Raw genomic sequence first — 23,129 nt, forward strand, 5'->3', positions numbered from 1 at the left:
CAGACTTGAACCTTCAGAGACACATAAAGGTAATTTAAAAGTCAGCCTTCTCTCACCTAAAGAACATTTCTACGATTAAAGGACTGAAGTCTCAACAAGACCTTGAGAAATTTGTCCATGTGTTTTTCTCTAATCAAATTGATCATTACAACATCACAGGTCTTCCTAAAAAAAATAAATCCTCCAGTTGCAGCTGATCCAGAAAGCTGCTGCTGGCGTTCTGACTAAAACCAGGAGGATAGAGCCCACTTCTGAAGTCCTTTCACTGGCTTCCTGTAGCTCAGACAATAGACTTTAAAATACTTTTTGTTAGTTTATAAACCACTTAAGTTCAGTTTTTATTCATATCCGAAGGGCGGATTGGTTTGCAGCAATAACTGATACCCTATTGCATTGCCTTTAGTTTTTGATATGCAAATGATACCTAGTGTCCCACTTGTTAATTAATAACATACATTTCACACTAGCAAATAAAAATTTTACCATATAACACCATAACCAAGTAGAATAGGAGACATATTTAAAATAGCTTATTGTACCTCACCCCTTTGTTCAGGTAAAATAATTATACATACCCATATTCACACATACAGATCTGGAAAAAATTAAGAGCCCACTGCACTGAACCCCATTGAAAACCTTGTGGTTATTCCATCAAATATTGATTTCTGAACTCTTCCTTAGTTAAAACATTATTATTGATGTTTCTAAATGAATATGACCTTTTTTCTTTGCGTTATTGGGGGTCTGTAAACACTGTATCTTTATTGTTATTTTGACCATTTCTCATTTTTTGCAAATAAATACAAAAGTTTTACTTGCAATTAGGAGACATTGGGGAGGAGGGCGCTAGTGAGCACCGCATGGAGTAGACGTGTTTTTTGCTTTTGTTTGGGAGGTTTTGGCTTCTCGCCACTTAAAAGTAATTTCTTATTTACATTGATATTTCACTCATATTTCGGCTTCCCCGTGCTCTGACCAACTGTTTTGACGTTGAGGATGACTAAACCCAAGGCGGATAAAGGAAAGAAGCGAGATAAGGCTCCGAACTGGGCAGCACGTGCTGGAGCTAGCAAGCGACAACCGCAACAGAAGCTGAACCAGCATGTGAGCAGGATACGGGATCCTCTACCATCCTTGCTGCAATAAATAACCTGAGCAAGACGATGAATGGTAGATTTAACCCTCGCTTCGACCCAGGCATCTTTATTAAATCTCGTCGACCGGATTAAGGAGGTGGAAGATGCTACATTAGGGTGACCAGACGTCCCCGATTTCCGGGGACAGTCCCCGTTTTAGATGGCCTGTCCCCGGCTGACGCCGTCCCCGGAAAAGTCCCCGATTTTGGCGTTTTATGAATGAGGGGAAAAAAAGTTTCCTATAGATTGTTATTACGGTAGCCAGAGACTCCATATACCAAGAGATTAGGATTATGCTGCTTTCAGCACTATTGTTGGGCGGCGAATGCAAGGGCCTTGGTATACTGGCAGGAAGGTGATGCTCAAAAACTGTCTGTAAATTCCCCCTTTGGGTGGCTATTGAAAGAAGTAGTGTTATAAACAGTTCTCTTCCGGCACTTCTTTTCTCAGCACCAATATCTCCTACAAATAGTGGAGTAAATAATTTGATTGCTTTAAATTGTTTGAAAATATGGAAACAAATGAATGTTACTGTAGCTTACCGGAGACCTCAGTTCATGCCCCAGTTTACCGTAACCATGCTTTTCCCCCATCACTATCGGATATATCATTTAAAAATTGGAGACTGAAAGGCCTAACTACCCTGAAAAAATTGTATATCAACAAAAAGTTTGCTTCATTTGCAATGTTGAGGGACTATTTCTTTCTTCTGGATGCAGATTTTTTCAGATATTTGCAAATTAGAAATTATGTTCAAATTAACATCCCGAATTTCGTATCTCTTCCGGAAGAAAATAAGATATGCAAAATGCTGCTCTCCAGAATCAAAAAACTAATAATTTCAAGCTTTGTTGGCATCTTTGCAGAGCGAATTAATTTAGTCACAAACTCATTGAGGGCTGTGTGGGAGGAGGAGCTGGGCTTGCAGATTGGGAGTGAGGTCTGGGAGGATCCGGTCATGTTCTATCAATGTAACGCAAAGTTAATTCAGTTCAAGGTGTTTCATAGACTCCACTATTCTAAAATTAAATTGCACAGAATATTCCCCTCAATATCTTCAAAATGTGATAAATGTAAGTCCGCTGATGGCTCCCTGTCACATTTGTTCTGGTCATGCCCCAAACTCTTCCAATATTGGTGTGACATCTTCAACTTGTTTTCTGAAGTATGTAAGTATGCACAATGGTTCCAGACCCCAGATCGCATTGTTTGGATATTCTCCTTCACTTAGGAACCGCAGCATTTCTATGCAAACGACTGTCGTGTATGGAATGGTAATAGCTAAGAAAGTAAAATGAAGGTTGTGGAAAACTGACAAGGTTCCTCAGTTTAAAATGTGGTTAAGTGATTTTACTGAGATTCCTCATTTGGAGAAATAATGTTGTGGGCTTCACTAATAAGTTCTGTAGTATCTGGCAGCCGTTTTTGGACCATCTTTCTCAGTCTAAGACTGACCGTGATGCTGCCACCCATGCCTTTATGGACAGGTAGTACCATCCTAAAGCGTAAATGGTGATCAGTGCAGTGTAACCAGTTATTTAGATAATTTCCCTGACTTGTTTTTATTTATTTATAGTTATTGTATGTTTTATTTTCATTGTCGTATTGGTAAGAGTATATTTTCTTATACAGTAATGTATTAAATATATGCATATATGTATATGCTTCATACTCTTATGTATGATTTATGTACGCTGTATTTTGAAAACTTAATAAATATATATATTAAAGGAATTAGGAGATATGTTGTCAGTAGTTCATAGAATAAAAGAACAATGTTCATTTTACTCAAACATAAACCTATAAAAAGTAAAATCCGAGAACACCGACCATTTGAGTGGTCTCTTCATTTTTTTCCAGAGCTCGATATACATATACAGACAAATAAAGCATTAAAGTACATTGTGCTCCCAAAAATATAAAATATGTATTCAAAACCTAAAAAGTGGTTTTGGTATTGCAGTCTAAGGGAAATTAAGCTCAGGAATGGCTGCAGGAAAGAAAGAAACCCGACCACGCTGGGCTCTGATCCCAGGCATCCTGAAGCACAGCAAAATGTAAAATCCTAACTGAAATTATTCATTTTAGTTTGTAGTCCAACTGTTTTTTATTTCTTTTAATGGGGAGTTTTTACCACATAGAAAATGTGCTTTAATTAGAGGGAGCAAATTTTCCATTTAACAGTTTTTTACATGTCTTCATAGAATATAATAGAGCAGAATATCCTTTATTGTCCCACAATGAGGACATTCAGGGTGTAACGTGCTGAAGGTTTCTGATTTGCTTAGTCACCTTGGTCTAGCCATTCCTGCATAGCTGTTTTGCTGCTGCTGGTTTCTTTGGTTCTTTCAGTTCGCTGCTTGTGTTAGCTCCAGTTTGTTAAAGTGTCTATCATTCATGCTTGTGTAGCTCCTTTTGTTCTTCCTAAATAACACACTTTGTTTGACCTTCGCTGGCCCGTGTCCAGCGTTTGAGCCCACCCAACTCACTCTTCCCACAGCACTTACCAATTCTGAGTGGCCTTCCCTTTCTCGTTTTAACACAGCGCCCTTCCTTTATTGTTTAATTACAATGTGTGATAAATACCAGTGTAGGAAGTAGATAGTAGTAAATGCAATGTCAAAAGTTCACTGTATTTTCAACTAAGATAGATAAAATCCATTGTTTTGGAGTGAAATTGGGCTCAAACATCTAACATGAATTATAAAACATTCACATTGACAGATATCTTCTGCTTGTTTTATGCATTTTTTTCTTTTAAGTTTTATGTCTAAGCCCCAAATTATTCATAACCCTTACAGACTTACTACTACTTCCATTCATACTTTGAGAAGTAAATCAAAAAATAGGTAAATAAGCCAAAAAAACTAAATCAAAACTACTTATTACACAAAAACATACCAAATCATTTATTTTATGTTAATTCTTTTATTTCAAATATATAAAATTTTGTTTTACAGTTATCCACAGGCCTATGAGACAATAAACTACGAGTGATGAGTTCTCCACGGAAACAGCTTTGTCGATAAGTCTGTTTTTGTTTGGCAGAGTTTCTTCAGCAGAAAGCGAACATTGTCCCACAACCTGTTTGTTAAGATTCCACCCTTTTCAGTACAAGCTGCACTTTTTCCACCACTTGCTGCGTCACTGTAAGCATTAATGACATTTCGAAAGGAAGAAAGGCAGTCATAACCACTGACTATAGTTATAATTATGGATTATAAATTAAAAACAAGCAAAACAACAAGAAGCCACATGATTGTCAACATTTACATATGATCACAAAAATCCAGATCAGAGCAGATTTCACATCTTACACATTGTCCAAATAAACAAAAAGACAGATGAGGATGCAGGAAAAAAAATAATTAAGCTGTTTTTTGGTCTGAAAGCATCTCTAAATAACTATGTGTTTATAAATACTGTTAATTCACTTTTCACAATATAAATGTTTCCTATGAAGACGACAAACGGTATTTCATTCATTCTTTCTGCCACAGTTTCGTTCAGTATCTTGACTCAAATATAAGACTTTTATCAAATCTTATCTTGTCTCATCTTTACCCGACTCAGTTCTGTGACTCTAGACGTATTGCTGCTTGTTGGTGTCCACAGAGCGAGCCTTGGAGTACCGATAGTCGTAGTCGTTCTCGTTCTTAGGACACGTGGCGCAGAGGAGCCCACCGCCGATGAAGAGCAGCGCCGCAGTGCCCCAGCCAATGTAGAGGGAGGCCCCCAACTCTCTCTTCTGAGCGCTGATCAGGGTTGGGTTGTAGAAATCCCGAACGATTGTGTTGGTGGTCCAGCAGACGGGGACGAGGACCAAGACTCCCGCGATGATGAAGACGACACCCGCAGCGACGGCAACTCTGCTCTTTTGAGTTTCGTCTGGTATGAAGTTGGTGCACTTGCCTCCTACCACGCCTAGCAGGATCCCGAACACTGCGACGATGATGGCGATGACGATGAGCGCTCTGGCGGCCTGAAGGTCTTGAGGCAACACCAGAAGAGAATCATAGACCTTGCACTGCATCTGGCCTGTGCTCTGAGTCACGCAGTTCATCCACAAACCCTCCCATATGACCTGAGAGGTGACGATGTTGGCACCGATGAAGGCTGTGACTTTCCAGGTTGGGAGAGCGCAGATGATGATGGTCCCCAGTAAGCCGATAAAGGCCAACGCCATCCCCAAGATCTGCTTTCCGCCGGCCACCATGTTGAAGCTCTGTTGCTGTCTTTAGAAACGGAGTAGTCGTGTCTTCCTGAGAGACGGAGAGCTTTGTTTGTTGCAAGATGTGTGGGTAGTGGTTTGAATTGCTGGTTTTAAGGAGAGACAAGGTCAGAGGAGGAGCTGCAGTTGACGCTAAGCTGGAACTGGTTTGTGAGGATTCTGACCAAACCGGATCTCTTCACAACATCAATGACCTTAGAGTTTCGGCGGTACAATGAAAGAAATTCGCAGAAGAACAAAAATAAAAATAAACTAGGCGTTTCTGTTTGTTCTGCTGATTAAATTCAATTATGAAATCTTCAACAAACTGAAAAATACAGTAACTACACAATTAAAACTAAATTAAACTAAACAGGGTCAGATCAATGGGGAAACTACATCGATCCTTATTTAGTCGGCTGAAATGTTGCTTACTGCTTTTTCATTAAAGAAATCTAATTTTTTAATACCTCTAGTGAAAGGAGAGCTGCATACAGATACATAATACAAAAACAGTTAAAAATCTTCTCTCTGTCATAATGTTTCATAATTAATTGCATATCTAATCGATACTCTGTGTAATGCCATTCAGATATTTAAGGTTGCACGTCACAGCTTCCGGCAGGATCACTGTTCTGTTATCTCTGTCTCTACATTCAGGTTACACACAGAACACACAACCACACAGCTTTGGTTAGTGGCACTGTGGTTTGACCCTGAGCTCAATTTCAAGCCTCATTTAAAGGAGGTCACTAAAATTGTCCTTTATCATCTTCAGAATATTGCAAAAATCAGACAAATTTTATCCTTCGGAAATGCACAGATTCTTAGTGTCCTCACACATTGATTATTGCAGTGGTTCCCAAAGTGTGGGGCGCGCCCCCTAGGAGGAGCGCAGTGCCATTGCAGGGGGGGCGTGGGAAGCGGTATGGATGAATGAAAAAAAAAACACAGTTACACAAAAGTGTTTCACTGTAAGGATGGTTTGTAGTTTTTGTTGCAACCTGAAGTGTGAAATGAACTTCAGTGGAGTTTGAAAACAAAATATGCGTATAGGTTTATGTCTGGTTGAACGATGTGTGTGCCCAGTTGGTTTTATTTTCTTTTGGGGGGGGATTTTATTGTAATCCATAAAAGGGGGGTAGAAAATCTTTGGGAATCACTGGATTATTGCAATGACTGTTTCCCTGGTTACCAAAAAAAAAGTTTAGAGTCGGTTCTGAATGCAGCTGCTCGTGTTCTGACTAAAACCGGGAAATATGCAAAAACAAGCTGTCGTCCCTTCATTGGCTGCCTGTCAGGCTCAATCAGACTTTAAGATCTTGTTGCTCATCTACAAGACTTTAACCGCTCTCTCCCGTCTCTGACCTTTTCCACTTATAGGTTTCCACTTTTCCTCCTTGTAATCTCACATCTCAAGGCACTTTTTAAAAATCTAAAGCGAACCAACCTACCTCAGGACTTCAGGCAGGCGAGCTCTGTGGATGTTTTTAAAGCTAAATTAAAGACCCGCTTGTTTACTTAGTCGTATTAGTTTTAAACTCTGCTTCTGTTTTACTGTCTTCTAGTATTATATGCTTTTAATCTGTTTTATTTTTGTCGTGATTCATTGTAACTGATCAGCGCTATGTGTCAAAACGCTTTAGAAGTAAAATAATTTTTTTTACCTTTTCTCTCTGCAACATCTTTGTTATCTATTTCTTTTGAATGGGGACACAATGTGTTCCTCTTGTAGATATTTTAGCCTACTTCATGTTGCCAAGCAGGTTCCATTTAAATTATTTTTTTCTTGACATGTCTGGCAAAAATTAGAAACTGAAAAATGAGGCTTAAAAATAAAAAAATGGGGAATTACTTTTCACATAGAGGCAGGATTAGTTGGATAGCTTTTTCACTTAATAAAATAAATCATCTTTTAGGAATTGCTTTTTACACAGTTTATCTTTGTCTAATAATGAAAAATGAATTTAAATCGCAAGAAATATCATAAATAGGTCTTTAATATGTAAAAAACTGATACAGACATAAGAATAATAAAGAACTTCAACCAAAATTCAACAAAATGTTGCATTTTGTCATCACAACATAACCTGAAACTACATGTTCCAATGAAACCAGTTTCAAAACACATGAAATCATCGTTTCATGTGTGCTTCATTCCTTTGGGTCAATTAAATCATTGTGCTTAGTAACGTTTCACTTCCTGCTCACCAGCTCCACCCTTTTCTCCAAAAATGGTCAACAGGAACATTTCAGCAGAACAACAAGATGGCAGCTAAATGTCACACCCAAGTCTTCAAAACAGCAAGTCACCATCTACTGGATGATGTCATCCAGTAGTTGGTGACATCTCTGCTTCTGATTCATGGTAAACATGATTACAACCTGTTCCAGTAAGCTTTTCTGACATGGTTTCTGACACTTTATGTAAAATAGCAATATGAAACAGCTGTGTCAATTTAATTAATATTGTGTAATTAATATTGAGGAGGATAAAATTTCCTGACCATACTCCAAACCAGACACTGGAACAACCGCTTCTCTCCTATGATTGAGTTTGAATGTTTACGTATCTTCTCCAATTTTACTGTTAGGAGAAGAATCACTGAATCCAAAAAGATCTGCAAATTGTTCAACCTCAAAGCTGCCATTCCCTCTTTCCCAGGATATTTCAGAAACCACAGAGTTGGACATTTTCAATAGATCATGGGTGTCCAAACTGTGGCCCGGGGTCTATTTGAGGTCTTTCACCACAATTCAAGAATGGTGCCAAATCACGCCGTCTCTCTAAATTGATCTGAGGTGTGTTCATGTTCCCATGTTTATCTTTGGCGTTTTTGTTACGCCAACAATTCAGGAATCAGAATCTGCTTAAAACATCACAAAAATTTGAGATCTGCCAGGATTACAGAGTTACAGGAACTTTACCTGTGTCTAATAGTAAACTGTGTATTATTTTATATTGTCAAAATTAGTTCAAAAATTATAGTCTGTGTATTTAAAAGCAAGAACTAAATGCAGGACATGTGTTGAAAATAGACAAGTACCAAAAATTTATTCATAACATACAAAACATAATGCTACATTCATTTGTAAAGCAAAGCAAAAGTTTCTGTAATTCCAAAAATGATAAACTAAAAGGTATAACTGTCACAATAAGACTTCACAGTTAAAGGAAGACAGCTGCTTAAACCAATGTAACTCCAGTAAACGCATAGAAAAAAGAACAAATACCAGAAATAATTTCAGCATTCAGACAACTCTGATTCTCAAATTCTTCAAAATAAAATTCAGATATGCGGAGAGCTTATAATATTTCATTACATTTTTTCCCTTCATGTCCTGAAGTTGTGCAGTTACTTGAAGCATAATTTTTAAACCATCGTCATTTTAGTGCAATTATGATTTGAAATAAATGACAAAAATGGGACTTCAATTAGAGACTCTATTTTACACGTAAAGCGTGTTTACGATGGACGGCACAGTGCAGATCATTCTTCTTCTTCTTCTTCAGCATCTGTAGCTTCCTGTCAGGATCCCTCCTCCGATGACGAGCAGCGCTCCAGACGCCCAGCCGATGTAGATGGAGGCTCCCAATTCCCCTCTCCTCTCATCCGTCGCCACTGGGTTGTTAAATCCCGTGATGATGATGTAAGCCGACCAGCAGACGGGAATGATGCACAGCACGCCTGCGATGATAAACACCACTCCTCCACCAATGCCAATGTTGGATTTCATCAACCTGTCGTAGCGGCAGAAGTTGGTGCACCGAACCCCAACGATGCTGAGCCCGATGGCCACAACGCTGACGCCAACGGAGGCGCAGACGAGAGCCCGAGAGCCCTGCAGGTCCTGAGACAAGGCGAGAACAGAGTCATAGGCCTTGCACTGCAATTGACCTGTGCTCTGGATCACACAGTTCATCCACAGACCTTCCCAAAACACCTGAGCGGTGACGATGTTGGTTCCAACGAATGCCGTCACCTTCCACATGGGCAGAGCGCAGATGAGAATCGTTCCCATGAAACCGATGATTGCCAAGCAAAAACCAACCAGCTGAGTCCCCATTGTGTCAAGGCGAATGTTTCCCACAAAGCAAACTAAAAAAGTGGAAAAACTCAACCTTGTGTTGACCTAAAAATGTTTTTTTCAGCAGGTTTTAACATGGTTATAAACGCGGTCGGTTGTGTGTTTCTGTCTGTTCTTTGCAGCGTCGCAGGAATGAAAACCGCAGCTGGGAGGGACTGGATGTTTCAGGTAACAAGAACAGGTTTCCTGCTTGTCTTCATTCCTGCTCGACCTGAATAGTCCAGGGAAGAAAGCTTTTTACAAAAGTAGTACATGTGAAAAACCTGCTTAGAGATCACAAACATCAAAGGTTGCAAACTCTAAATGCTCTGGGACACAACCATCACATTAACCATCATTCATCAAAAAGGAAAAGAAAATGCAATGTATATAGAGAGTATAAAAATTCTCTTTTTTTTGTTTGTTTTTTTTTTACACGTTGCTCTTCTTAAATGGTTCTGATTAAAGGTTGGGCTGAAAGTTCTGGCAGCCTGCAACTTGGGAGCGAAGATTTGGTGACCAAAGTGCGGCCCATGGGCCATTAACGGTCCTGTGAAGGATTTTGTGCGGCCCACCACCAACCTTGCTTCTAGTATGGAGTAAATCTTGAACGCAACTTTTTCATCTTGTATGGAATTACTTTCTACAGATAAATAACATCCCGTTTAAAAAAATGACATACAAAATATAGATTTCCAATCATTAACGTTTCTGCATTTATCTTCGCTTGGGAGAAACTAGAACCACAAATATCAACCTACATTTACTTAAGTAACTCCCCAAATAAGAAAACAATAAATGCAGAAAAGTTAGAAACTGCAATTGCACAAAACCTTTTAATGTTTTCATCTACAATGATTCATAAATCCACTTTCTACAAAATTCTCTGCCAGTCAAAACTTTGGGTGTCTTAGGATTGTGCACACACAATTTTATCTTTTGGGTGAAAAACTGAGGTTGGCAATAGGCAGAACAATCTCTTTCGGGTCAGAACAGTTTTTATTTTTCAAGGAATTCCAGAGCAGAGTTCCAGGAAAGACCTTCCCACTGCAGAGTTATAATAGCCACTTCAAACCTCCAGCCAATCACAACAGTTTTCTGATGGCACACAAAAAGAAAGTTCTGCTCAACAAATGGAAATGACTCTTAAAATGCTGCAATAACTGGATTATGTTTTTTCTCCTTTGCTGCCCAGAGAGGACAGATGTCTCTGTTCTTGTGAAGTACATTCCAGACCAGACCCAGTGAGAGTTAAAGGGTTCTGAAGAAATGCAGCAGATTGAACCCTGAACCAAAACATAGGACTAAACTGTCCTGGCTGAATGTTCACTAATATTTAGAGCTTTAAATTACAGTTCTGAATATTTTAGCTACTCTAAAAGCCACACAATGTACCCACTTTACTTTTGTTTCTCAATTTACCTGGTATAGCATCCAGTCTGGATTTAACCAAAACTGCAGTTTCAGTAATATTTTGGTTTCTGTTACAGTGGATTCACCACAACAGGAGCTACACAGGTTGAGCTTCAAGTAATGCTCATTAGCTTGATGCTAGTGAGTGTTCAAGCAGTGCTAGCAGTATGCATCAAGGTTAAACTCAGCTGTTGGCCAGCTTATGTAATTAGTCCATTTTAACCGACACATGCTCCCATTGTAGACCGCTGCAAGCTTCTGCTTTCAGATTTAAAGGTTGTGACAAACCCCAACAAGAAATAGACAAAAATTTGAGATGAAGAGGTTTTATTAAAAATCAGCAAGTTTAAGATTAAAACCCTGGATTGGACTTCAGTCCAGGTTCCTCAAGTCCAGATTTTCAGGAAACAGTCTGAGCAGTTTAAACATAGGCCCCTGTGCTGGCAGCCAAGCGTGGGGCAGAATATTTAACAGAGTAGCGGCTATCCTTCTGCTGCTGGCACCGACAGCAGAGGAGAGCCCCGCCGATGATCAGGAGGCTTGCTGAACCCCAGCCGATGAACAGCGCCGCACCAAGCTCGCTCTTCTGGGCATCATGCACGTTGGGGTTGTAGAAGGTCTTTATTATCTCGTTGGCAGACCAGGACACTGGGATCAGACACAGGATACCTCCAACAATGAAGAACACACCTGCAATGATGGCTACCTGGCTCTTAGCAAGGTCATCTTCAACGCAGTTGGTGTACTTTCCCCCTGCGATGGCTAGAAGGAGTCCCAGGAAAGCAAAGATGATTGAGATCACAACCAGAGCGCGAGCAGCTTGAAGTTCTTGAGGCAGAGCCAGCATGGAGGCGTGAAACTTGCACTGCAGCTGCCCGGTGCTCTGCTTCACACAGTTCATCCACAGGCCCTCCCAGAAGATCTGCGCTGTCATGATGCTGTTCCCCACAAAGGCAGATACCTTCCACATTGGCAGGGCACAAACGATGATGTCACCAGCAAAGCCAATGCTTGCAAGGAAGATGCCAAAAATCTGGAAGCCTGCAGACGCCATCTTTGCTTCTGTTGCACAAAAGGTTGAAAGTCTCTTCAGCAGCAATGGATAATACAACCAATCCTCACCTGCAGCTTTAAGTATCCAAGAGGAAGCATGAGAGGTGAGTCTGACTGGCTGCCAAGAACTGATCAGCCTGACAACACCTGGGAATCAATCAAGCTGAGTGGCTCCACCTGAGTTCAATGGATGTTGGAGGCTACTTGCTTTTACTCGCGTCTGCTTTCATTTACAGGTAAAAGGGGACTAAAATGAGATCAGGATTTATTGTTGCATTTAACGATTGTTAATCTGTGTTTAAAAATATTTCTGTTCAAGATACACATGGAACAGAAATGGAAAAGTGCTTATTTGTATGTATTTAAAATACCTTAATATGGTTCTATTAAACTGTATATATGTCAAATAGATAAATAGCAGCAGACTTCACAAACAAAAGTAGGCATTTATTTTATTTTTATTTTTTTAGTTTTAGTCCATTTAAAGGTGGGGAGAATTATTCTTATTCATAAAATACAGGCTAAATTTGAATTGAAGTTGTGTAGTTTCATATAACCTGAACTAAAAACAAGCAAACAAATGGAATATAATGGACTTATGCTAAATCAATAACATAGAATATCATCAAAATATTGTTTCAGTAATTCAGTTTAATTTGACTTACTAATGTTTTAGTCCTGTACTGATTCATCTGTGTTTGGTGACACTTGAAGCTCAAATACTGTCAGTTAGTTTATAGTGGAAATAATTTGCATCAAAAAGCTGGTGTTAAGTTCACAGTTATCAAATTGTAGGACTAACTTTAAAACCTTTTGGTTTGAAATTTGATCAGTGACATACTGTATGTGTCACAAGCAATCTTTGTTGAATTGTATTTGCAGAAACATGACTGAGTGAGTGCTCTTTGCAGCAAACTATCTTTGACATATATTTATCTTGGAGCCTTAAAGAATTTGGGTAATTAAGAGAAATTGAACAGCTCATGATGAACACTGTGCATGTACTTTATACTCTTTGTACTTTGGAAAACTTTTGTCCTTTTACAAAAATCAATTAATAGAAATGCAAGTTTATGTGGAAACTTTGTGTTGCGAGGACAGCACACTCCCCTAAAATCTTAAAAATACTGGGCTTCACAATCCCCTCAAGAATGAAGGCATCTCTTTTCAACCAGACTTTTTTCCTTCCACTAAACTTTCCATCAATATGTAAAGTACAGTATTTTACTGAGGCCATGACATTCATATTAAAAGTATTTTTCTATTTGTTTTTTTAAATATTTAAATGCTCCAAGCAACTAAATGGAGTCTATTAATTTAGTTAGAACATAATTGTAAATATGTTAAGATTTTATCAGTAAAATTTTTTTAACGTAACAGAAAACATAGCCTCCATTTTAGACATTTTCTTTAAGAATTTGCTGTTGTATTTTTTAAAATAACTCATAGGTAAAAATCAGATTTTTTAAAATGGTCTTTTTATGTTTGTCCTTCATACACAGGCTGTGTCTTCTTTTTGTTCTCCAATCTGTTTTCTGGGGGTACTGAAGGGCCTCTTTATGTGAGGGGACCGCCTCTTGGCTCAAAGCATGATAGATGTTTATATGTGAGCACTGGTGCGAGAGCCCACCCCGGCAGACTTGCATAAAACTTCTTGGCAGCAGACGAACTTTCAGTTGGTGGCCAGGCACAGAGGAAAGACGCAGAAACCTGACAGAAACGGCGATGGCGTCTTTAGGGTTGCAGATTCTTGGGGTTGCTCTGGCCGTGATCGGGTGGTTGGGGAACATCCTGATCTGCGCGCTGCCACTATGGAGAGTCACTGCCTTCATTGGCAACAACATTGTGGTGGCTCAGAGTATCTGGGAAGGCCTGTGGATGAGCTGCGTGGTGCAGAGCACAGGCCAGATGCAGTGCAAAGTCTACGACTCCCTTCTGGCTCTGCCTCCAGACCTCCAGGCGGCTCGGGCCATGATCGTCATCTCCATCCTCTTCTCTTTCTTCGGCCTGCTGCTGTCTGTGGTTGGTGGGAAATGCACCACCTGCATCGAGGATGAAACAGCCAAAGCTAGAGTGTGCATCTCTGCTGGGGTTTTCTTCCTCCTGAGCGGAGCGCTGTGCCTTGTGACCGTCTCTCTGCCGGCCAACACCATCATCAAGGACTTTTACAACCCATTGATTCCTGATGCTCAGAGGAGGGAGCTGGGCGCCTGCCTGTATGTGGGCTGGGGGGCAGCGGGACTCTTACTGATCGGCGGGGCACTGCTGTGCTGTCAGTGCCCGTCAGGAAGAGAGCACTACAACGGAGTAAAGTACACTGCGCCGAAATCCACAACGCCAGGGAAGGAGTTTGTCTGAGCTGCTGAACAACAGAGAGTCAAATTCACCAAAAGACAGAACAAACTGGTCTCTTTCTCAGAGGGGATTCTGACTAATATCGACTAAAACAAACTGATTTTCTGCTTGAGAAAGATTGATAGATTAATTCATTAAACATTAGTATTCTGCAGTTATTTCCTTACTTATTGATTGTGATGATCAGTACAATTGTCTTTGTTTTTTACTATCTGAGATGCATTTTTCAGTGTTATATTTTATTAAAATAAATTAATTTTATGTCAAAAATGTAGCATGTGCTCTTTTTACTCCAACTATACTGCCTTCAGTCAGGAGGTTTGTCTGCCACAAAATTCAAATTAGGGAAAATGTTCTAGATCTAGAATCTAGATCTGTTATTTAAAATGTTAGAGAAAAGGTTTTCAAAGTGAGGTTCGTGGGCCAGGTGAAGCTGTTCAGGAATTGTACATATTTCTCCAGCAGCACAAGTGGCTGATGAAAACACTTTATAAACTATTTCTGGTGAGATTTTGTCTGAAAATGTTAATAAAAAAATCAAGACCAAATGTGTACCAAGAAAACCGTTGAGTAAAATAAGTTACCTACATTCCTGGTCTTTGTAAATATTAGGTATTTGGGTTTTACTTGCTTATATTCTGCTTTCTTCAGAAGAACCTTTTTGGTTTTAACAGCATCCTGTTTTTATTTTAATTCTTTACGTTGTGACTCTCATATTGGGTTTGTGAATAAAAGCAATGTCTGATTGCAAACAGAAACTTTTAAGTCCTTCGTCTTTATCAGGTAGTTAATCAGCTACGCTTAGCAACAGGTGGGGGAGGGGCAGTCTCTATGCTCTAAACAGCCAGAGGAAACTCCTTCAGTCACTTGGCACACTTCTTAGAAACACTGTCCCAGAAAATATTGTGGTTTTGAATCTGTAACCTTTTAAATTCTTGGTAAAGCTGACACCACACATGCCCATTTTAACAGATGTCAAAGTGACACTTAAAAAATTTAACCCCAAAAAAACCACTTTTGTGGAAATGTTATTTTTGCCAAGCTTCTTTTTTAATGAAAGTAAAATGCAAAAAAAATTATGAAACACAAGGACACGTTTTATTATTACAACTATACATGTGCATTTTCTAACAAAACCGTAAGTAGCAGTCAAAGTTGAGGGTTTATATTCATTTACTTTTCTTTTTTTGTGTTTAAAGGTTTGACTCTGAAGCACTGAAGATGATTTTTAAAAGGTCTGTCCTCCTTAGAAGACTTGAAAAACGTCCTTTCACCCAGGGAAGTGAAAATATCCATTCTTTGAACAACTAAAATGGTTTCTCAGCAACATGGATCCCAGCATAAGCAGCCCTCTGTCGTCTCTGCCGGTGACATCCATTTTACTCAAGACAGAAAAGCTAAATCACTGTCTGAACACAACAGCTTTCCATTACAGCATGGCAAACATCTCATCCAGTTACAGTAAATTCCCAGGAGGTTCCCCTGCTGGATTCCTCCGCTTTTTATCACAAGAGAACAATTTCAGTTTTATTTACAGGGCAGATGAAGCATAACAAACATCTGTTGCTACATTCATTTGGAAGATATAGGAAAACCTTACAGTTATCTTTATATTATGCAGCTCATTTCATAACCTTTGTAAAATATCATAATTGTCTAGAAAAAGTAAAGTTACAGCAATAGTACATATCAGAAATTCACCAATCACAGTTTTCTGGGCCAATATTCATGGTTTTCAACATCTTTATTTTTACCTACTACAGACATATTAAAGAAATCCAATGTGCATCAAATTAATTGAAAGTAGTGATTTCTAAATTCAAAGGAAAACAAAGAAATTTCTGTTTTGCTTTGTTTTGGGTTTTTTTGTTCTTAGACCCAAATGGAGCATCTTAGTACCAGCTGATTGTTGATGCATTTTTAGGTCAATAAAGGAAGTTGCTCTTTTTTGTTGCTCTTGTGTTTTATGAATTGGAAAAAAAGAGTCCGATTTTGACCAATCGGGGAAAATTAGCTGATTTCTATTTAAAGCCTACTGGTTGGAGAAACTATCACATTGCTCAGTTGACAATTATTTGCTAATTTATTATAAAAAAACTTTAAAAGTTTATTCACTCTAAAAGTCTTGCTAAGATCTTTTTAAAACCTCAAGATGTATTAAAAGGTCTACACAACTACAAGTAAGGAACTAAATTAAATGTATTTTTAGCTTTGTAATTAAAGATCTCTGCAGACAAGGGACTCACACATAGTCCACATTTGATGAGACGGTTCTTGCCAGGCCAAACTTTGCAGGTATGTAGGGTCTGTTGTCCTTTGGGGGGCAGTTGTTGCAGAGCAGACCGCCTCCTATAAGTAGCAGGGCTGCAGAGCCCCAACCGATGTACAGCGCAGCGCCAAGCTCCCGTCTTTGTGCCGCCGTCACCAAGGGGTTGTAGAAATCTCTGATGGCATTGTGAGCTGACCAGGACACCGGAATCATAATCAGCAAGGCGGTTATTATGAAGATTACTCCAGAGACAATGCAGGCTTTGGCTTTGGACGCCTCATCGTCCATGCAGTTGGTGCACTTCCCTCCAGCGATGGCCATGAGCATGCCAAACACGCCGACAATCACAGAGATGATCACCATGGCCCTGGCGGCCTGCAGGTCCTGAGACAGCGCCAGCATGGAGTCGTACACCTTGCACTGCATCTGCCCCGTGCTCTGGACCACGCAGCTCATCCACAGGCCTTCCCAGATCACCTGTGCGGTGACGATGTTCGCCCCAACGAAAGCGGTGACCCTCCACATGGGCAAAACGCAGGTGAAGATGCTGCCTAGCCATCCAATAAAGGACAGGAGGATACCAAGGATCTGAAGCCCCTGAGAAGCCATGATGAGCCCAGAGGTGCTGACTGGTAGAAATGAAGATGATCACGTCTTAAATATTATAAAGTCCTTTCTTCTATGTGGGTCTTTACATGCTCCGCAGTCACACTTGTTTATGAACGCGGTTCCTCAACTCTGAATCTTCGAAAGTTTCGGTTGTGCAACAATAAATGGCCCTAGTTATGGTTCAGACTTCAGGGTGGAGTTTCTGTCCTACTGTACAAAAACAGGGGCAAAAACTGAGACCTGATACCTTCAAACTCTTGTTCATTGTAGTCTCACATACAACCTTCTGTTATTTGAAGCAAGGCTTCAAGATTGGGAACAATGGCTGCAGTTTGCAGTTGTGTTTGTCCATGCACTCCCCCGCACACATATATAGGTCAGCTTTGGCCTCAAGCAAATACAAACAGTAAAATTACTGCAGTAGGTTCAGGTAAAAACAGATACTTTAAAAAATAATGAACAGTGGAAGGTAATTAAACTTTACGCTGTAAGTCTTAGAGTTTTATTAACTTTTGTTTTAACAAGGATAGTTATGTCCTAAAACCAACATTCCCCCAATCTTTGTGTCGAAACCACTTCCTCCTCCCATTTTCTCAAATTGATCTTCATATTACACTAATTGGAGCAAGGCTCCAAGTTACACCACACTGTTAATATATAGCTGCTCTATTTTACCCCGTGATTATCTATTGCATGCATAGAAAAAATGCAGAGTCTAATTTTCCCATTACGATGGGGTAGGAACATTTCAGATAAGAGAACTAAACATAGATTATTTTCTCATTACAATCTTGTATAATTAACTTTTATAAGTGTTTACAGTCAGGGACATTATAAATACATCAACCTCTTTTTATTATTGCAAAACAAGTAGAAGTAATTATGTTTTTCAAACACAGACCTGGGTCATTTTCTGTCAAGTACATAATTCAGAAAAAGATAATAGATGACCACTTACTGTAACTTCTCTACCAATGTGTAGGTATTTACATTTCACCCAGGATGTTTGGGTCAGGTGTGTTTGTGTCTGTGTACTTGTTTAACTTTTCTACTATTTAAGACTATTTCTGGCATATTTACTATGTCAGACCATTTCTGGAGACCAGTGGGACTTTTGGGGACCAAAGTCTGGTCCAATACAGTGGAAACTCTTATACCTAGTTAGGTTAGGTTTAGTTTTAAGCCTAACTAGAGCTCAGCACATTTGAAAAAAGTGAGGACCAGGAAACTGTTCCTCCCTTTGTTTGGTGAACATTTTATATACAAGAACACACAAACAAAAGTTTGCATTCCTACCCATATTAGGACCTTTTATTGATGTCCATTCATTTTAGTATTTCCCCTAACTAGGTTTAGGTTTAAACTTAATATAAATATAATAGGTTTAGAAGTGTGGTGTAAATTAAGTTTTGGTTGTAGGTTAGATTAAAAATATATTTGGAAGGGTTATGGAAAATGTCTGAATTAGTTATAAATGCAGTAACTAAAATGAATGGAAGTCAATACAAAGTCCTCAGACCGATAGAAGGATGCCTGTGTGTGTGAATCTTATCTTACTGCACCTGGCTTTCTGGACAAAGTTGTAATAATTGTTGCAATGTGCAGGTGCAGATGCCTCACAGCTGACACCTGCACATTTCTAGGCTGGCATGGCAACCATTTCAGTTCAACTTGCGTTCTTTATGGGCAACATTTCCAATAAAAGTTTTTTTTTAAGTTATCACAAAGTCTTACCTGGTAAATTTAAATATGAGACACCTACATTTACTTGATGAACAAATATTACTCTTTTCTTCCAAATTTAAAAAGTAAAAATCAACCATATGGCATATGTTTATATTGATGTAGTTGAAGTGAAGTGACTACTTTTTTTGTGTGTTTTAATGTAAAATAATTTTGTTTGTGTTAAAGGAACACTTCTGATTTTTTATTTTATTTTATTTTGTGTGTGTGAAATTCTTGTTAGCAGTTTCCTCATCTTTAAGAGGCCAATATGTTGTTGCCATATTCAGGTTGGCAGGACAGTGAGTAAATCCTCAGAGTGATAGAAAGCTAAAAGCTTGATTGATTTTATTAGGTAATTTTATCATACAATGCTGTATTACATTTTCACAATAGCCAATCATTTTTCCCAATTTGACTCCAATACACAAATTTTTAATATTTGTTAGCAGAATAATCAGAGACTGAATTTTATATGCCTCAGCAAACCTATGCTACATAGTTAAAAGGTGTGAGCAAAATATTAATAAATAGTAGGAATGTAGTTGTGATTCAAGCATTTTTCTGATTATCTGTCAGTGAGTAATCTATAAAATAGCAATGCGTAGATGCAAAATTGTTTCAATGTTGTTTTATTTTTGTGTAACCAGATTGTTGCGTGTTTCTGCCCAGGTCCCTCATGAAAATCTAGATCTCGATGGGGTTTTACCTGGTTAAGTAAAAGGGAAACGTTCTTAACAGGTACGGTTAAGAATCGTACCTGTGGTTGGCAACACGCTCCCATATCAGTAAATGTAAGCATACATGTGACATGTTGCTACATCAGAAGATTTCTGAGATTTATATTAAGGTAAATTCAATTAATTGGTTAAACTGAATTGTGTTTTTTGTGATGGACTGGCAACCTTTCCAGGAAGTGCCTTGCCACTTGCCTGATGATCTCTGTTGATAGTCGCCAATAAGTAATTAATTATAAGTGGACAGCTGAAATGCCAATGAAAACTTTCCCACTGATTATTAATGGCAGTCTAAATAATTTTTGTCTTGAGAGTTTTTAAAAAACATAAATCAATATAATTAGACAATGTTTGGTTTTTTTATTTGACATGTTTTGCTATCTTTTGAGAAATTGCTGTCTTATTTCCTGTCAAAAAAGCTCCTTAGATTAATTAAAATCATTATCAAATCTGTAATGAAAATTAGTCATTTAGGCCTTAATAGCAATTGAGCCTTACTAAAGTCTGATAGTTATTTGAAACTGAATTCAAATTTAACAGCTGAAATGCTTTTTAATAAGGCGTTGAGATTTTTTATTCCATTTTCTACAAACTCAAATGACTGATAAATTTAATTTTCCATTACATCTATCAGATAATTGTGTGAAAGCTGTACTGGTAACACTGTATGCTTACAGAAACTTTAAAAATGCAAACCATCTCTTTAAGTGTTGATTTGCATGCTGTAGAAAGTAATAAAACTAATTTGGTGAACACAAACTGTCAACATTTTGTTAGTGAACAGAAACATTTGCTGTTTGTTTTAATTTAGTTTTTAAGTCTATGAATCTGTTGTAAAAGTTTACATTTCTTTGTTCAGAGGCTAAGAGTTTGAGTAAAGACATTTAGTCGTCGTCTTGCTTGATTTTCCAGCCGCACCTAAACCTGATCAACAGGAAAGTCAAACAATAGCCTCTTCTAGAATGCTGTGAGGGTATTTCTTTTCAGGTGGACGTTTGTTTTGATTAAAACTCTGCTGTAAGTAAATAAATATACATTAATATCACAAAGTACAATGTACAGTGATTTTTAAAAACATTTATTACGTATTTCCAGTGAAAGAGTTTTTTCAGAAGTGAAAAATTGGAGAAAATATCACAGACTAGCTCATATGTAAACAAAAACATGTTCATTTACAGAACATCTGTCACATAAAATATCACAATAGGTAGATAAGAAACATTCCACATTAATGTGGCCAAAACAAAATTTACAAACACAATTAAAAAGTAGTAAAAAACACATAATTGTGTAAATATGCCAATAAAGAGACACCTACTAATGTTGATACAATATTCTTTAGCCATAAATAGAAGTAATGAACATTTAAAAGGAATTTTGTTCTTGAGGTGTGGTTCTGATCAGGATGATGTTTTTAGTATAGCAAACCAGCAGCACCAGTCCATCTGTCAAGCCAGAGTCAGTTTAAACACGGTCTTTCCCTGAAACGCTGGAGTAGTCGGACCTGGCGGCCGTGTACTCTGATTTTCCAGCCTTGTACTGCGCGGAGTAGCCGGTTTCATCTTTGGGGCAGTTGCTGCAGAGCATTGCTCCGCCGATCAGCATCAAAGCAGACGCGCCCCAGCCGATGTAGAGCGAAGCCCCCAGCTCTCTCTTCTGGGCCTGGACCAGTACAGGGTTGTAAAAGTCCTGGATGATGGTGTGGGCCGTCCAGCAGACAGGGATGAGGCAGAGGACCGCAGCTATTATGAACATGACGCCAGAAGTAATGCCCACCTTGATCTTTGCATTCTCATTCTCGACACAGTTGGTGCACTTCCCCCCTGCTATGCACAGCAGGATGGCCATGATGCCCACCAGGATGGAGATGACCACGAGCGCCCGGGCTGCCTGGAGGTCGGAGGTCAGGGCCAGCATGGAGTCGTAGACTTTGCACTGCATTTGGCCCGTGCTCTGGACCACGCAGTCCATCCAGATCCCCTCCCAGGTGATCTGTGACGTGACAATGTTGCTGCCGATGAAAGCGGTAACCTTCCACATGGGAAGGGCACACACGATGATGGCGCCGATCCAGCCTATGATCCCCAGAGCAGAGCCCAGGATCTGGAACCCAGTAGAAACCATTGCGACCGGAGGATTCCTTTCAAAATAAGCTTCTGTCTTTAAAAGGTCTTTGTCTGTCTCTTCAGGCTCTGTAAGATGTTTGACGCTTTGTGCTCTCTCGTCGTCAGGTGAGTTTGTTGAATGGCTCACGATTCAGTAGAGAGTTGGTACATAAGCCTTAAGAGGGAGGAGTTGTGGAGACAAACAGCACACCCTCCTGCGTCCTGAATATGCAAGTCCTCCCCCACCCACTCAGGAAACCATCAACCTGTTTATACTCTCCAAATCTAAACTATTTTCATGAGTTTATCTAGGAAACTCCTAAAAAATGCCCTTTCCAATGATAATCAATCTAAAATATCCAAAAGGGATCAAACATCCCATTAAAAACTGATGTTCACAGTAGATTTTATTGTTTGTTGTTTATCCATCCCTTCCCCCAACCAGTCTCACCTGAAACAGCAGGTGGGCGGAGCAACACTCTCAGCGACAGGTGATTCAGATGGTTTTAATTACAATATTTCTACAGTATACGTCACTATGACCAAATATGGTTTTGTCACATTACACATTCAAAAACTATGAAAGACGTTCCGATCAGATCACAAGCTCATGGTATCACCCTTCAGTAGTCAAATGTAAAATATTTAACAGCGTGATGAATGTTTTGATCGATTGCTGGATAGCAACAGACTTTTGATCATTTTAGTTTTTTACTATTTCTTTTTTATTCGCAATTATATGTATAGTTTGTCAGTCTTGACATAATACAGCATGAATTTCCTATTAAAGTTGTTAAAGTAGCTATGTGTGTTTCTACTCATTTTTCCTGAAACATAGATGAGGTTTGCGTTGTAATGATACTATTTAGAAATTTTGCAACTGTATACAACCATCTGCTGTTCGCCCAGAACCACATGCATCTCTACTTCTGGAAACCATTTGTAAAGGGTTTAAAATAAATAAGACTTTTATTGTAGTAGTATTCTCTCACTTTAATTTGGGTGCTTTTATTTTCAATGGTAAAATATATAAATGTTTAATCATTAGCGTGAAAAGTATCAGCATGGTTCTAAATAAATTTGCTGCACAGCTAGAAGGTCTGACCTGAGACTTAACCAGCTGAAGTCTCCTGTTTTGGGATAAACTTGTTTTTGTTGACAGAATCCCATTATTTGACTTTTCAGTGCAGATAACCTTTTTATTATGTTGTGATTTTAACTCAATGCTTTGCCATAAAAGCTCCAATTATGAAAATCATTGTTATCAACAGTACTGTATATGACTTTATTGAATATTATACTGAGATCCATAAGAGAACAGCTTGCATATTGGGTCTTAATGCAGAGCAGAAGGTATCAAGTACAAGAATCAACACAGAGCAAAACTTTGAAAATACTAATATGTACTAAAAAAGAGTTATAAATTTTGAAATAATTTACATGTTCCTC

At 38.8% G+C, this 23,129-nt stretch overlaps 6 protein-coding genes across 6 annotated transcripts; 1 reads left to right on the forward strand and 5 right to left on the reverse strand.

Annotated features, from left to right (window-relative positions):
• Window positions 1-4,047: 4,047 nt before the first annotated feature.
• Window positions 4,048-5,454, reverse strand: LOC116728860 (claudin-4-like). The gene has a single exon (XM_032577179.1). The coding sequence runs from the start codon at window positions 5,353-5,355 to the stop codon at window positions 4,723-4,725; it is 633 nt and encodes a 210-aa protein (XP_032433070.1). The 5' UTR covers window positions 5,356-5,454; the 3' UTR covers window positions 4,048-4,722.
• A 2,922-nt stretch (window positions 5,455-8,376) lies between these two features.
• Window positions 8,377-9,583, reverse strand: LOC116727818 (claudin-like protein ZF-A89). The gene has a single exon (XM_032575449.1). The coding sequence runs from the start codon at window positions 9,415-9,417 to the stop codon at window positions 8,860-8,862; it is 558 nt and encodes a 185-aa protein (XP_032431340.1). The 5' UTR covers window positions 9,418-9,583; the 3' UTR covers window positions 8,377-8,859.
• Window positions 9,584-11,140: 1,557 nt separating this feature from the next.
• Window positions 11,141-12,089, reverse strand: LOC116728054 (claudin-like protein ZF-A89). The gene has a single exon (XM_032575797.1). The coding sequence runs from the start codon at window positions 11,882-11,884 to the stop codon at window positions 11,252-11,254; it is 633 nt and encodes a 210-aa protein (XP_032431688.1). The 5' UTR covers window positions 11,885-12,089; the 3' UTR covers window positions 11,141-11,251.
• Window positions 12,090-13,499: 1,410 nt separating this feature from the next.
• LOC116728971 (claudin-like protein ZF-A89) lies at window positions 13,500-14,996 on the forward strand. Its single transcript, XM_032577328.1, has one exon. The coding sequence runs from the start codon at window positions 13,609-13,611 to the stop codon at window positions 14,239-14,241; it is 633 nt and encodes a 210-aa protein (XP_032433219.1). The 5' UTR covers window positions 13,500-13,608; the 3' UTR covers window positions 14,242-14,996.
• Window positions 14,997-15,258: 262 nt separating this feature from the next.
• LOC116728972 (claudin-4-like) lies at window positions 15,259-17,295 on the reverse strand. Its single transcript, XM_032577330.1, has one exon. The coding sequence runs from the start codon at window positions 17,114-17,116 to the stop codon at window positions 16,481-16,483; it is 636 nt and encodes a 211-aa protein (XP_032433221.1). The 5' UTR covers window positions 17,117-17,295; the 3' UTR covers window positions 15,259-16,480.
• Window positions 17,296-20,637: 3,342 nt separating this feature from the next.
• On the reverse strand, window positions 20,638-21,839 carry LOC116728957 (claudin-like protein ZF-A89). The gene has a single exon (XM_032577314.1). It carries the CDS (start codon window positions 21,697-21,699, stop codon window positions 21,040-21,042), a length of 660 nt encoding a protein of 219 aa, XP_032433205.1. The 5' UTR covers window positions 21,700-21,839; the 3' UTR covers window positions 20,638-21,039.
• Window positions 21,840-23,129: the final 1,290 nt, after the last annotated feature.

This window comes from Xiphophorus hellerii, chromosome 11 (genome assembly GCF_003331165.1).
Source record: "Xiphophorus hellerii strain 12219 chromosome 11, Xiphophorus_hellerii-4.1, whole genome shotgun sequence".
NCBI lineage: Eukaryota > Metazoa > Chordata > Actinopteri > Cyprinodontiformes > Poeciliidae > Xiphophorus > Xiphophorus hellerii.

Excerpts from the sequence above, each read along its gene's own strand:
- LOC116728054 (XM_032575797.1), bottom strand. The coding sequence starts at position 11,884 with ATGGCGTCTGCAGGCTTCCAGATTTTTGGCATCTTCCTTGCAAGCATT.
- LOC116728860 (XM_032577179.1), bottom strand. The coding sequence starts at position 5,355 with ATGGTGGCCGGCGGAAAGCAGATCTTGGGGATGGCGTTGGCCTTTATC.
- LOC116728972 (XM_032577330.1), bottom strand. The coding sequence starts at position 17,116 with ATGGCTTCTCAGGGGCTTCAGATCCTTGGTATCCTCCTGTCCTTTATT.
- LOC116728971 (XM_032577328.1), top strand. The coding sequence starts at position 13,609 with ATGGCGTCTTTAGGGTTGCAGATTCTTGGGGTTGCTCTGGCCGTGATC.
- LOC116727818 (XM_032575449.1), bottom strand. The coding sequence starts at position 9,417 with ATGGGGACTCAGCTGGTTGGTTTTTGCTTGGCAATCATCGGTTTCATG.
- LOC116728957 (XM_032577314.1), bottom strand. The coding sequence starts at position 21,699 with ATGGTTTCTACTGGGTTCCAGATCCTGGGCTCTGCTCTGGGGATCATA.